The following is a 15,683-nucleotide window of genomic DNA, read 5'->3' as shown; positions in this document are numbered from 1 at the left end:
AACAGAACCAAATCCCATAGGGTTACAAGGACTAATGTTGACTTCATCTTTTATTTTCATATGCAAGTGTATTTAAAAAGGCAACTGTTTGTTAAAAGTCTTTTATAAGTATGTTTTTATTCTTTAAATAACATAAAAGCTAATAAACTATCATTATTATAGCAAGCTAATATGAATTGTGTCAAATATTAAATTTGGACTAACGTTCATAATCAAAAATAATTATTGTAAAATTTATGAAACAAACTTTTTAGTGTTATAGGAAATATAGTCAGGTCCTAGCTTAAAATCCTAGTCTTGACAACTGTCATAATGCAAAAATACTCAACTTGAGATCTTACGGGGAAATAGAAGACTCATAAAATCTTACATTTATTCCTAAACATAACTGTAATGGAGTAAAGAAAAGGCAACTCAAAGAAACATCATACTTAAATATCAATGTGAAAATATAAAACAAGTTCATTAAATTTATTATTGTTCTCCATTACATGTATTTGTTCAATTCCGCCTTTAGGTTGAAATTTTACATGTGAATATGTTTGTCCGATATATTTCAGCTGTGTTTATAACATATACACATACATATGCATACAATCTTTGTTTCAAGATATGCTTCCAATTTTAAGTAACCTGTTATAAATTCTACTTCCCTGTATAGTTAAAGAAAATTAAATACAGGCTCTCCCTATTTTAGGGGAAATTCTTGATGTTCTTGTCATTCTAAAATGAGAGTAATGTAAAATACTGAATAAATAGGCATTTCATATTCTCAAAGCCAAATTATACAACGGCTATATAATCTATCATTTCACATTTTATGTTTTATATTTTTATATCCATAGAATTATTGGGGAAATATTAGGCTTTCTTTATTATTTTTAATCCTTCTATTTTCCTTTCAATTTCCTGCCTCTTTGTGAAAAGAAATGATAACGTCTCTTTCTAGTCTTATGTGTCCTATTTTCTGTTGAATTAAAATTTAACGCCAAATTCAGAAATAAAAATATACAAAATTGGAAGAAAAATATCTATTTAAATTTGTCAATGTCTCTTTCATGGGAATGACAGCACATTTCAACTACCTGGCAAACTGTGCTGTGTGCTTTTCAACCTGTTTCTGAAAGGGAATAATGCAATGCAGGTAAAAGCACTGGTGTCGCCAAAGTTCAGCGTTTCTTTATTTATAACTGTCAAATTATGTATGGTTTACCTGACATTTAAACAGCAAAACCTACTTATTTTTATTTTATGCTTTTTCCTCACAATGTTAAAACATAGCTCCTATAGATAACTTTCCAAAATTAGATCAAAATTTTTGATATACCAATTTGTGGTGTATTATTATTTCAATACTAAAGGCATAAAGGAGGACTTTTAATGTTTTGAAATTTCTTTGTATTCTATAAAAAGTATAATTTTGCTTCTTTTAATTTTAAAGTATCTTTCTAATGAAATATACTGTATAGATATATAAAAAATGTTAAAGCTCAAGAGTCTAACGAAAATCATTACTGAATATTTCAATTAATGCTTCAATTCTTAGATTAGATTTAAGTCGACAAATGTGTTTTAAGTATTCTCTATGTTAGGATTCTTTTAGGAGAACAATAAATATTTGCTTTCGTATACTGTTCTTGGCATACAACGTGTGTTAAACATAAAGTTAGGGAAAAGTTCATGTAGTCGATATTTCTTTTTGTTTGTTTTGGTTTCTTCAGAGTAATAAAACATGCTATGAACAGCTCAAATTCTCAAATGAATATATCATATGAAAAGTCAACAAAAAGGGTAAAATGACTTAAAGATTCATATTCTAAAGCAAACTATGATTCTTACACTAAAGTCAGCCACACAAGTTTGTCTGTTAATCTGTGTAGAGAAGGCCGGACACTTGTGATGAGCTCATTTTAATAAAATGGCAAGTTTAAAGAATATAATAGGACACATTTAATTTTAAGTGGAGCAACAATCTTCTATGTCCATTGGGACGCACCAAATATAACTGGATTTCTAGTTTACTTTCATAAACCTCAATACTTTTTAAAAATTGGCTTCATACAGTTTGTATTATTGTCAAACAATGAAACATCAGGTTCAAATTTTTGTGTTTCAATTTAGGTTTTCAAAATCATTCCATTGATGTCTTTAAAATATTAAAGGGAGGAGTACCAACAAAGCAGTACAGTAATTTCAAAATAATCTAAACTTCTAGGAGAATAGATTCTTTTTAAATATGAGAGAATTGGATATACTCCAATCTAGTTTATTTCATGCCAGCAACACTCTTGTTTTTCTAAGATTTAGAGCTGTTTCAAGCAAGATCCTTGTAGGAGAAAAAAGTCTCTTATTTTCTTTTTTATCAAAGCTGGGTTTCCTCCCGAGAATCTTGGCCTGTGGTGTTGCAGATGCTGTTTTTTCGACTGGGTTCACCATTTGGTAGGTAGGCCAGTGGATCGGGTCGGATTAAGTATCTAAGAAAAGAAAACAAGGCAAATAACTGTAATCAAAAAAACTAGTTCACATTGACACTTTAGATTGTTACTTTAAATTTATTTGTTCAGTGTTTAAGGTTATCGAAACTTGTCTCCATGTAACGTTGGCGGAAGGACTTGCTGTTTATTTGGCAAGGGCTTGTAATAATTCTACACCTAAGAAGATTATCAAGATGAATGTGGATGAATGAAGAATCATTATCTTTCAGTTAGGATCCAGTTCACCACCTCCATCTTTTCAAAAGTTTATGTTTTATTTTAGTATTTTGTTGATTTATTATTCTTTTCTTTGGCTGTTTTTCTATCAAGGATACCTAAATCCTAGCCATGATTATATTACTCAACTGCTCTTAGTGTTATTTTTATCATTCATAAATAAATTTGACCTACATTATTCTATAGGATTTTTAATTTAAATAGTCTATGATTCTATAAAATTAATGATTTCATAAACGCTCTGGAGGATATTATGCCTAGATAATATTTTAATTATTGGGAACGTTATTAACCTAAAATTCAGGTTATGCTATAGTAAGCAATTGGACAAAGAAAATAATTCTCAATTCATTCTACTAGTAAATAGGAAAATGTTCACCTGCCAAACTCACACATTTCAATAATGTTAGAATTTGTTTCAATAGAGATGTTTTACTTCAGACCGTCAAGTGACATGAGCGTCCGTTTCTTGAGCATGTCTGGACTACTGCGCTAGGTCCTGGGAATACAAAAAAACCATACACTTCTGACCCCTGCAGAGGATTAACAGAGTGTAATTTATGAAACAGATAGAAAGATTAAAAAGAAATTCCAAACATCACAGAAAGACGAAAAGAACAACAGTGAATGAGGGAATAGTTGATTGAGGAGATTGGATTGATGGCTTTCCAGGCTTAAGTGGAGACAAACGGGGAGGAAATGGGACACAGAAAAGGATGCTCTCAACACGTTTAGAGTTTGACTTTAGAGGACGGGTTAGACCAGGAGATGATGGTAGGTAAATTCAGGAAGAAACATAGAAAGCAGCTAATAAAGGACTTTAAGTTTCAGGATAAGTAGTTTCTATTGCTGTTCCAAAGGCTTCCCACTGGAAGCCACTGAGGTTTTGGAAGGGAGAGAAGGAAAGTATATATACGTAATGCAGCATTCTAAAAGTCTTGTTCAGGTGCAAATGCAATTAGTATTTCATAGTTTTATAATAATGTTCGGAGTTACAAAATAAATGGAGAAACTATTTTAAAAATGGGGACTCTAATGAAGATTTATACTTCTCCTCTTAAAAAGCAAAGGAAAAATACTCATAAAATATGTCCCTTAAAAGAGCAATTTCAAGCACTACAGTCTATTTTCTTGGATCAAATGAAAGTTGAGATTAGCGTCCTTGGATCTATTAACTAGATTTTGTTATCCAACCACCTGCTTTATAATTACTTTGAATATCAATAGCATAGTAAATCAATTAAGAAAACTAATAGTGCACATTAAGCTTTTAAATGCCATATCGCCTAGTGATTTATTGTTCTTCGAATCAAATTATTGTTGCACCTTCATTTAAAATGAACTTTTGGAAGTGATTTTTAGAAAAACATAAAAGGTATGAGTATTATCCATTATCCCCTAAATTCATTGATGTAGCTGCAAAATTTCCTTTCCCCATTATAATCACTACTAAAAGTATGAGTCTAATAAAATAAATTTCTTAAATGCATTTTTTGTACTGCTTGTCATGGTAGCATATTTTCTTGCTCCAGTTATAATAAAATTTAATTATCTCAATGCAAAAAAACCAGATCATGGCAAAAAAGAGTTCTTTTTTTTTTTTTTTAGCAGTCAAGTTGATGTTTTAGCTTAAAACTAATAAAAAATAATAGCATCCAAAAGGCAGAAAATTCCATGCTTATTTTACCTGTATATATTGTAACATTATATATTGTATTTTTACGTTTCAGTTTTAAAAAGTTTCAGGAATTATTTTGAATTATAAAATCTATCTGATGGAAGGATTTGTATTGATACATAGACACAAAAGGTTAACACTATCTTCCCATGCCATCAAAAATAATCATGGAAAAGAATTATATTAGGCTCAAGAAACTTACAATTTGCTATGAAATAAAAATAAGGTAAGCCCAACTTTAAAAAAAGCATATATAGTTGATAATTTGAAACGAGACATATGAAAGTTGGGACTACAAGGGCAGATTTAATAAAAATTGCCTGATTTTATGGGTTAAGGGAAGAAAGACATGTGTAAATACGGACACAAGAAAAACGGAGCAGTTTTGTTGTATTACAGTCATATACTAAGTGAAGTCTCCAGAATGGGCAGTTGAAAGCCAGGTGTATCACAAATAAGATATTTTCATCTAGCTTAAAGTGCTCCAAAAATTCAGCATCCCCACTGGATATAAATTTTGACAGCCGCCTTAAGAACTCTAGCAGCTGGAATTACGATTCATCAGATTCCCCCAAGTTCCTATACTCTAACCAGTGTCATCAGATGGCAAAATAAAGCATTATTAAACTTGCTAGTTGTATCTTAGGTGCCTTATAAAAATCTTTTCACACTGATTTAGGGTCAAAGTTACTCCTGCTGATGTATTTTCCTAAGAAGCCTTTGAAGCACATTCATCTTTTTGCCCTAAAACTGAGCAGTACTCAGCAGGCCAATACTCATTCTTCTACTTTTTCTTCTTTATGTATCACTTTTTTTCAAAAAATCTTTCTCTTTTCAGTTTTATTCATTTAGAAGGTGAAAAGTAACTAGTTTCTATATAGAACTAGCTTCTTTCCAAAGCTTGGTACTGTATCTCTGCATGCTTTCTAGACATTTCCACTTAGCACATTGAACAATGTACCTAAACTCCAGCTCGTCATCTCTCGTTTCTCCATACCCCATGACTGCTCTTTCCCGCTTGAAAAAGTGCCTCCCTATACTGACTTGTTTCAGTGAAGCAGTAATTTCTTTTGCAATCACATAGATTTGAAATCTGAAAGCCATGTGAGAGCCCTTATTTTCCAATTCCCAGACCAATGAACAAGTCTCACCCTTTTGTCTCCATAAATTTACCTCCCTAGGATCTTGTCTTTACAATCCATCATCCAGATGTTATGACTGATTCTTATCTCCATCCTGCCAATCAATTCTATTGCTTTTTACAGAGTTCTTTTTAAAAAAAATTGAACCCTCCAACCCCAGCCAAAATCTCCCACGAAACGGACGGCATCTAATTGCTGGCATATTACTGGCTTTAGTTCTAAATCACTTGCCTGGATCCACTTTATGCTCTGCGTCACAGAATGTTCTTAGTCACTTAGTCACTTCTTAGTCACTGACCTTATCTCTTATTTCCAGGTTATAGATACAAACATATCCTGTGGACCTAACACCCACCAAGGCTTTTGAATCTTTGGCATTTGTTTTATGTCACCAGTACACCCTTGAGCTAACGCCCCTGTGTAAGCAGGCCTTGGTGCAGCTCAGCCTTAGGACCATGAACCTCAAGCTCAGATTCTTACTAGGAATTTCTCACCTAGGCTTACACCTGCAACTGTCAAAATGCCTTTGCAAAAATCCTGCTACTTTCTTGCTCATATAGCCTAGTGCTGCCCATTGCCTGTAAGGTTGAATATCAATTCCTTATTTTGTCATCTAAGGTCCTTCCAAAGCCAGGTTTAATATGTTGCCAATATTATGTTTAACTAATTAACAACAGAGATGTTAACAATACAAAGCTTTTACTCTGGTCAAACTGGCTCTGTAGTATTGCCAGCTGGCACGCATTATGCGATGCCCAGGCAGTGCATTTTCTCAAGCCATCTCCCTGTTCTGGAACGTCCCCTCCTCTCTCTCCACCTGCACAAATTCCATCTACCTTGAGTGTCTAGTTCAAGTCCGTCGTCCTTTGTAATCCCTTGTAGCTCACAATAATGGCTTCTCTCCTGAATTTTGAAAAGCACCATTTCACTTAATCAATGCTTAAGTCATGTGACAAACTCATATATATACTGCTATTAAAACTTTATGCTTAAATTGTAGCTTTGTTAATTAGAATGTAAACACTTTGAAATCAGGGAAAATGCCTTATTTGTTTCTATAGAGCACACTTTTAAGGCAACACTAGTACAACTGAACATGCATAATACGTAGTTTTTGATGAATCAAATTACTACCATGGATCCTTTCCTAATAAGGGTTTTGACCAATTTTACCTTGGCTTTGAGAAACTCTCAGGTATTTCAAACTAGCTAGTGTGGGGTATTTTAGGTTTTCCTTTGAGCTGATCTCTTCTTATTCCACATATTTTCTATTATTTGTCCAAATGTATATTTGCTCACAAAATACAAAATTCATGCTGCTTTTTCCTTCTTTTATACCTCTACCATCCTACAATGCTTTTATATAGTATTACACACAGCAATATACAAAATGCCTTTGTTTATTGAACACAAAAATTAGACTCTGATTTCCTAAGCATTTGTATCACAAGAAAGATAAGGGGCTATTATGGTGGAAATAAAAATATAATAGTAAATAAAGCAGTGGTTTTCTGAAAATACATGCCTTATGTGAGATCAACTTACACAACATCATTCAGCTCTAGTCTGGTATCTGGAGATGGGTTTATCAGGATGTAGGAGAGGGTACTTTGATGATCGTTCATTTCATCTAGAAGATAAATAAATGCCAAGTTTGTTATACCACTTACAGAAAATTACAGGAATTATTGTAGAGTGTCTTATCTTCAAACCATAGAGCTGTCAACAATAACTTGCTATAGTTTTGTCCACAGCAGGATTGTGTATATAACTTTGGCTATTTTCAAATTACTGCCACTGGAAATATCTGACAGGCGCTCATTTTTTGTTCCAATAGATGTTAAAAATAAAGTATCTAATTCTGTCAGAACAACCACAGTTATAATCTACCTTGTAAGCTATTATACTGAAAAAGTATTTCTGTAAATGAAATAGCTAGACAGGATGTTTACTTAATTTATTATGCTTTAATAACTATAAAAAAAATTGTGGTTATAAATGGCCATCCCAGACAGGAACATTCATATGGGAATTCTGCGAAAAATCATCTAATGTCATCGTGTTTAAAAAACACAACAGAAATGTACCTAAAAAGCATGAAGGCTCTAAATACGTTTGACTTCCTTACATGATATATCTGATATAAGACATGGTAATGTTCTTGCCAAAGACAAAGAATCCCATGGAACGGAATTTAATTGTAAGTTTTAAGGGAAGTGTACCACAGGATCCTTTGTTTTTTCTCTAAAACAACACATATTTTTAAAATAGAAAGCTGTGCCCTTTAAGTTTTGTCAATTCACTCTGAAAACATCATCAGACTTCAAGTATGGAGAACTGAATTGGCACTGAAAATGAAAAGGAAATAGCTTTGGGATTGAGATTTTTTAGCTGCTAAGGCTATGAGAAGGTGTAAATATAAAGCCACGTGGACACATACTCAATAAATATTAATCTTCGCAAGGGTAAAGTTTTTAGGCTGGGAGGGCACTGTTTCAAATCCTGCTCTAGAGCCATAGTACTCATCTAGCCACTTCAGTTGCAGACAAGCTTAGTTCCTAAAAGTAGTACTAAATTTTGCAGTTTGACCCAAAATCTAAGAATATATTTCATACTAATAGAGATATATCAATATATATCAAGCAGATGTCAAGATATATACTCAAGTAACTGCCTAAAATTAAAGATCTTTTTTAGGCCAACATAGCTGATCCTGATAATTTCCTACACTGGAAAATATATATTATTTTCATAAAATAACATCTACCACTTGGTTTAACTAGAAACCTGTCACTTGACTGTGAAAGAGAGTAATTTCAGTTATGATCTTTCAAGTTGATAGCCAGATGTGCCTTATTCTTAAGTCTATAAATGAACATCCTTATCTTACAAGGCAGATAAACTGCAGTATAATCCAATCCACCATAAGTTTGGCAGTAAAGCTAATATAATCATAAGATTATCAAATTAATACTCAAATAAAGGATTATATTCGGTTGCATATCCCAGGGGCAGACACAAGGAACTGTATCCTGTCATGGGGATAAGCTTGCCAGGCAAAATAGAGAATGCCCTGTGAAATCTGAATTTCAGATTAAAAATTAACAATTTTTTAGCATATATATATATATATATATATATATCCCAACTATTATAGGTAACACGCTTATACTAAAAATCATTTGTTGTTTATCTGAAATTTAAATTTAACTGGGAATCCTGTATTTTTACGTGCTAAATCTGCCAATCATACCTGGGGGAGGGGATGGATGGCTAATTCAATCAGCTGGAGCTTGGAATTCCAATGGCTATATAACGATGAGCTTACTCCAAATAAGGTGCAATTTCAACTCAAAGCATATTGTACTGGCAGAAGATTACCAGAATCATCTTTCTACATAACAAGCAATTTTGACTTATGTATTCTTTTTGAGAAATTTCCCCCTTGTGTGAATTTCCACAATAGCGAAACAAAAGAACAGAGGTTAACAGTGCATTCTGGAGACTAAAGCAGGATGCCCTGAACTGTGATAGGTCATTAGAAAATCTCCACCTACTTGGCTATGTAAAACTCAATTTCTCAGGTAAACAATGGCACTGTTGAAGTCTCTTATGTAAAGCAGTGAACAGTATTGAACAGTGGCATTAGAGGGAAAACAATTTTAACAAATAACTTCTCAGTTAATATTGATACTCAACCCTTCTCCTTGATTATTAACATGATGTACTCATTTTTGGTTCTGGGATGAAGTCAAAATCTTATTGGTGACTTGGTATGCCTGTTATAAATGTAAAAACTGTCAGATAACTGAGAACTTTACAGCACTAGATATAACTATCGTGTCTGTTCAAGTAGATAGTTTGATTTTATCTTTCTGAAGATTTTTGTTTTTCCATGGACTCCAGGAATTGGAGCAAACATTTCGCTGATGTGCTCAATTCAATGATCCCATAAGGTTTATATGGAAACGTGGGTAACATCACAGTCAGAATTCATCACTCCTGGTCTTGCCTCACCCACCCCTCACTGACGTCCTCAGTGTTAAGTCACCAGAATTAAAATAAATTGCTGAGTTCAAAGCTGTTCTCTCTTTCCTTCTGATGCCTGCCTTGCTGTAGGTTTCACCCTTGTCTGCTTGTTCTCTGCCGTGCTGCTCTGTCTGGAAGTCCTACAGTTCACTCTCTTTCACTTTGTGACTTTATGTTTAAGAATTAGACAGTGAGCTTTTAAAAGCCCATTGTAGTCATCTATCAAAATCACATTCAAAAATCTAGTTTTATCAGCCCTAAGTCTGGTATTTTTGTCTCTACCAGTTATTCCCTACATATTTTTTAGTTATTTCTGAATTCTGGAGGGGGAAATATGGTAGGTTTCCTGTATTTTTAAGACCCTATCATAGTAATCACCATTGGTGGTGGCAAAGACATGAATGGATTAAATCTCTTGGGACTTCCCTGGCGGCCCAGTGATTAAGACTCCACGCTTCCAAAGCAGGGGGCGCGGGTTCAATCCCTGGTCCTGGTCGGGGAACTAAGATCCCACATGTCGTCCAGGCAGCCAAAAAAAAAAAAAAAAAAAATTGCAGATTGACCCTCGATATCTGTGGGTTCCATATCTGCAGATTCAACCAACTGAAGATCAAAAGGCTCTTTACCACAAGTATAATAACATATTTAGCGAAGAAAATAAATTTACTTAGGAAAATCTGGCTCATGAACCAGAATCGAGATTTTATCTCCTACCCAGCAAAAATATCTACTAAAGAAATCTATTGTGAGGATATTCAATGTGTTCTTAATAAACAATCTCTGACCTTGGTAAAATAAAAAGCACTATATCATTTAAAGTGTCTTATAGAAATTATTGTTCATCATTGACGTACTTATCTTAATATAACTATTCTTCTTTGAAAAGTTGAAATAAATGAAGTAGAATACTGAAAACTTTAAAAGAAATTTGAGAGTCAAGTTGAACAACTACTAGTAGTATTTACCAAGAAACTTATTTTGCCGTATTAATTAGCATATGTAGTTATTCAATCGAAATCTTCATATAGGAAATACTCTGCATAGAGTCTTTCAGTAAATAGATCATAACAGAAAGGATATAGATGTATATTCTTATTGTTCTTACATAATAATTGATTGAGTCCCATTCCACACACATGAGTTTCATATTTTTGTTTTGTTTTGGTTTTTAAAACGTCCCTTTTGAAGTATTTTAAAAGCAGTTTTAAAAGAGGAGAATAAAATTTGATAAAATAAATTTAAATCTTACACGTATCTGTGTAGGTTTCGTTAAATAAGACTGCCAAAAACACACATCCATTGTGTATTGTTATCAGAGAAGCATTTCAAAGAATACAAAGGTATCAATGAAAAGCTCTGTTAAGAACAAAGACCCTGAAACCAGAGGGCTTGCATTGAAATCCTGGTTTCCCAATTATGCCGAGGCCTTAGGCATATTACTTAATTTCTTAATCTTTCTCTGTTCAGTTTCCTCACCTGTAAAATGGGGTAGCAATAGTTTATTGTCTTAAAGCTTATTATTAGAATTAAATGATAAATGAATAATAAGTATAATTTAACATTAATATATCAGAATAAATATACAGTTCTTAGAATCAATTCTGATTCAGAATATCAAGTGCTATATAAAGGTTTCCTATTATTATCAGAGCAGGCAAATTCAATCCATAACTTGTAAACAATAATTGTACCTATATTGTGATATGAAGGTGTTGGCATGCAAAGATAGGGGAAGAAAAGTTTGCAAAGAACTCCAAATGCGAAAGGCTGAAATGGTTGAGTTTAAGTTGCAGAAAGCACGTCCTTGAGAATGGAGTAAACAAGGAGGAGTTAGTTGGAGACAATGTCAAAAGGGCAAGCTGGGTCCAGACCTTGGAGAGCTTTAGAGACCTTGATCAGAAGTTTGAATTTTAATCTAAAGGCACAGGGAAGCCATTGAAAAGTTGTAAGGATGGGAAGTTTAGAGGTATGATCTGATTTCGTGTTGAGTATATCACTTTGGCTGCTCTGTGGGAAATAGACTTTGGGGGGGCTCGAATTTGCTCTCAGTGATAGTAGGTGAATAGTACAGAAGCCCAGGGGAGAGATGATGGTGGCTTGGGAGCAATGGAAATTCAGGAAATTTGGGAGGAGGGAGGGAAAGATAGAGGGAGAGCTTGAGAGAGCAAGAGAGCCATAGAGAGAGAAAGGGAGGGAAGGGAGAGCAGAGTGAAGGAGGGAGGAAGGGAAGGAAGAAGAGATGGAGATGTTTTAGGATGGACACCACAGCATATCTGAATGCTGATGGAAAGGCAAGTAAAAAGGAAGAAATTGGTCTGTACCAGCATGAGAGCATATTTTTTCTCAGTGACACAAGAAATACCAGAGAAAATACTCTCCGTTGCACAGTGCTTATCTCCCCAACAGGGTCCAGTCCAAATAATTGGTAATAGCACACCCTAGAGATGATTTCCCTTTCCCCTCACCTGAATTTCCATCTACATTATGTGTTATCCACCTATGAAATGGGTTAGTTTTTCAGTGCTGATTTAACTGGTTCATGTATTCCAGTTTAGAATCAAACTATGTTTATGAGTACAACTATTTTGTTCATTTTACTGAAATTACCAGTCTATTTTCAGGGAAGAAAAGGTGGCTAGAGGTACGGATAAAAGAATAAATATATTTAACCACCTCTACTTAAAATGATTTTCATTATCTTTCGATAATTTGGAACTAGTTTATGATACACAAGATAAAAAGCAAGAAGTATACTCTCTTAACCTCCCTTCATATAAACATCCAGAAATCAAGATGAGATGAAGCAATTCACCAAACAAGAAGAATGATATAAAGCAAAGCTTCAGAAATCACTCATTTTCAACTGTCATGAGCCTCCCCATCACTTACTACCTTCATACACAAAACTAGTTACTTTAGACTCAATTTTCCTTTAAAATGGAGTATTTGATATTTCTTAACATTTTAAAATCTATATTACTACCTTGTATAAATGGTAAAAGACCAAAACCCCCTTGCTATTTTTTAATGTGATAGAGAATTCAAAAAAAGTGAATAATGTGTCTAAAAACATACTATTTCTTCAATGGTTCAGGTTCAGTTTTGTTTTGTTAAAATGCTTTCTCCACTGCCCCCCCTCCCCTAACCAAGTATTGACCTTTAGAGCTCTTATGTGTCCCTAGTGAATGGAAACTGCTCAATAAATGCTAGTTTCTTTGAAAATACTAGTACAATACTTTACATTAAGTGATGTGGGCTAAAACAGTACAGATTGTCTGCAAAGTAACAAACACAGGTACACTTTAAAAAATAGAACATTAATTACATTTGCAAATAATGGGTTCAATATATTTTCAGGTGAATATTTCTAAATTTAAAACTATGATCTAGCTGATAATCTGAAAAAGTAAAATAAATACACTTCTATACAGAAAGTCCAAAAGGTTTTGGAAAGACCTTATTTATTTTCATTTTAGTAGTTGGATACACTACTTTAAACTTAAAGGTACTTCACCTGAAATAGTATCTGAGATTGAAGAAAAGTGTATTGAATGTATTATCTGAACAATTTAAAAATAAGTATATAGCATGTTTTTCAGTTTTGCAGCTAACCTGTAGTACCACCGTATGACTTACCAGAGGCATTTTTATGATTAGTTGATAATCGTAATTTATCACATGATATTCATTATTTTATTCTCCAATTTAGTCATTTAATAATGTTAACTGGGCATGATTATAAACACAAATAATTCTAAATCTGGGGACAGAAATGAACAAGATAGGCAAAGTCTATAGGTTTACCTTTAACAAGTTAACTGTAAACTTCCTATATGATTTTAAGCATATCATTTAAGTTATCTTTGGATAATCATCATTGTTCTGTTTATCTCATAGACTTATTGGTAAAACAATAAGAAATTTACTAATTCAAAATGCACATTCAATGAGTTTTGATATATGCATAGAATAGTGCAACCTCTACCGTAATTACAACATAGAACATTTCTATAATGACAAAAAGATCCCTCTTACCCTTTTGCAGTCAATTCCCACCTTTCACCTCCAACCCCTAGAATCACTGATTTCTAGGAACAATGACTGTTAAGATCTTACAGTGTGCTTCTGTGTGGTTTCTTTTTCCCTTTGTGTAATGTTTTTGTCAGGCATCCAAGTTATTGTATGGACCTACTTTAATATTAATATAGCCACTCCAGTTTTCTATGGATTTGTGATTACATGAAATATAATTGTATGCTTTTACTTTTAATCTATTTCTTTGTTCACATTTTAAGTGGGCTTCTTTTAGGCAACACAGAGCTGGATATTGCTTCTTTTAATCCCATCTGATTCCTTCTGCCTTTTAATTGAAATGTTTAATCCATTTATATTTAATATAAATATAGTTGAGTATAAATCTACCATCTTGCTAGCTGTGTTTCACTTGTCCCAGATGTTCTTTGCTCCTCTTTTCTTCTTTCCCTGCCTTCTTTGGATTAAATTAGTTTTTAAAAAGCTCTTCATATGATCATTCCATTTTATTTGCACTATTAGTTATTAGTTATATCTCTTTGATTTAGTTGTGTTGTAGTTTCTCTAGATCATGGGTTGGCAAATTTTTTTTTCTGTAAAGAATGAAATAATAAACATTTCAGACTTTTCAGGCCATATGAGCTCTGTTTTACTTATTAAACTTTTTAAACTGTAAAGTGAAAGCAGCCATAAAAAATATAAAAACTAGCAAGAATGGTTGCTTTTTTTTTTTCTCCAAAAACTGGTGTGCTGCAGTTTGCTGTCCCCTGCTCTAGGGTCTAAAATATACAGCTTTAAATTTTCGGTATCTACTCTTAAATAATACACCACTTCACATGTAATATAACAAGCTTACTACATTATACTTCTATTTCTTCCTTATTTTTGAGTTATTACTGCCATACTTCTTTGCTTCTATATATGCTATAAATCTTACAATGTTTGTCATAAACAGTAAATTATCTTTGAACAAAATTTTAAAAATAGAAATGTACATTGTACATTTGCCCACATGCTTACTTATTTTGTTTACATCTAACTTTCCACCTGGCATCATTTTCCTTCTATCTTAAGAACTTCTTTGAACAACTTTTTTAGACTGCAGAGCTGCTGTTGACAAATTTTCTCAGCTTTTTTTCCTAAAACTGTCCTTACTTGCTTTTAGTTTAGAAAGATATTTTTACTATGTATAGAGTATTAGGTAGACTATTTTTTCCAGTACTCTAAAGAAGTTTCCCAACTGTGATTTGGTTTGAGAAGTTTCTGACAAGAAGTTCGCTATTGTCCTTTTATTTGTCTCTCATTCAAAAAAAAAAAAAAGAAAAAGACTTCTTCCTCCGGCTTCTTTTTTTTTTTTTTTCCAAAATGTTCTTCTGCCTACATGGAAACACAATAAGAGGTAAGTATACTGTGTTGTCCGGCCGGCTTCTTTTGAGGTGTTTTATCATTGGCTTTTGGCAACTTTTTATATTGTGTCTTGGCATTATTTTATTTGTTATATTTATATTGCTTGAGTTTCACTGAGCTTCTTAGATCTTGAATAGAGTCCCCATCAAATTTGGAAAAAAATGTTGGTCATTGTTTCTTCAAATATCCATTCTCTTCCTCCTTCTGGTACTTCAATTACATGATTATCTGATATTGTCCCACAAGTAACTAACACTATTTTTTCAAGGTTTTTTTCTTTTCTTCTCTAGTCTGCATTTTGGATGGTCTATTGTTATGGCTTTATGTTCATTGATATTTTCTTCTGCAGTAGCTATTCTTATGTACATCCCATTCAGTATACATTTTATTTTGAATACTGCATTACAAATTCTAAACTCTAATAAGAGTTTCATATCTTCAATTTCTCTCCTTATCATTCTCCTGTTTCCCTCTCCCATCTTAAACATATAGACAATATTGTAAAAACTACCTAATATTTGTGTTTTCTGAACCTGTTTCTGTTGATTGATCTTTTTCTACTAGTACAGGTCATATTTTCTAATTTGGGGTCCACTTACATGACTTCCAGCCTGTAGAAAGCTTAACTCATTTGTTAACCTTTTCTCGGGTAACGAAGTTATATGCTAATTTTTTCCAACATCT

The 15,683-nt window shown here is 33.1% G+C and overlaps 1 protein-coding gene across 5 annotated transcripts in view; it reads right to left on the bottom strand.

Moving 5' to 3' along the window:
* Positions 1 to 220: 220 nt before the first annotated feature.
* KCNT2 (potassium sodium-activated channel subfamily T member 2) overlaps positions 221 to 15,683 on the bottom strand; it is a 395,778-nt gene continuing 380,315 nt past the window's right edge. For all 5 annotated transcript variants that reach the window (XM_055084010.1, XM_024130664.2, XM_055084011.1 and 2 more), the window contains 2 exons: positions 7,077 to 7,161; positions 221 to 2,474 (listed from right to left, as the gene is read on the bottom strand). In XM_055084010.1, the coding sequence (XP_054939985.1) occupies positions 2,363 to 2,474; positions 7,077 to 7,161 (197 nt within the window). In that variant the 3' untranslated portion in view covers positions 221 to 2,362. The remainder of the gene's footprint in view (positions 2,475 to 7,076; positions 7,162 to 15,683) is intronic.

The sequence above is a fragment of the Physeter macrocephalus genome, chromosome 4, assembly GCF_002837175.3.
Source record: "Physeter macrocephalus isolate SW-GA chromosome 4, ASM283717v5, whole genome shotgun sequence".
In the NCBI taxonomy this organism is placed as follows: Eukaryota; Metazoa; Chordata; class Mammalia; order Artiodactyla; family Physeteridae; genus Physeter; species Physeter macrocephalus.
Note: the sequence above shows the minus strand (reverse complement) of the source record. Positions and strands in the feature narration are given on the sequence as shown.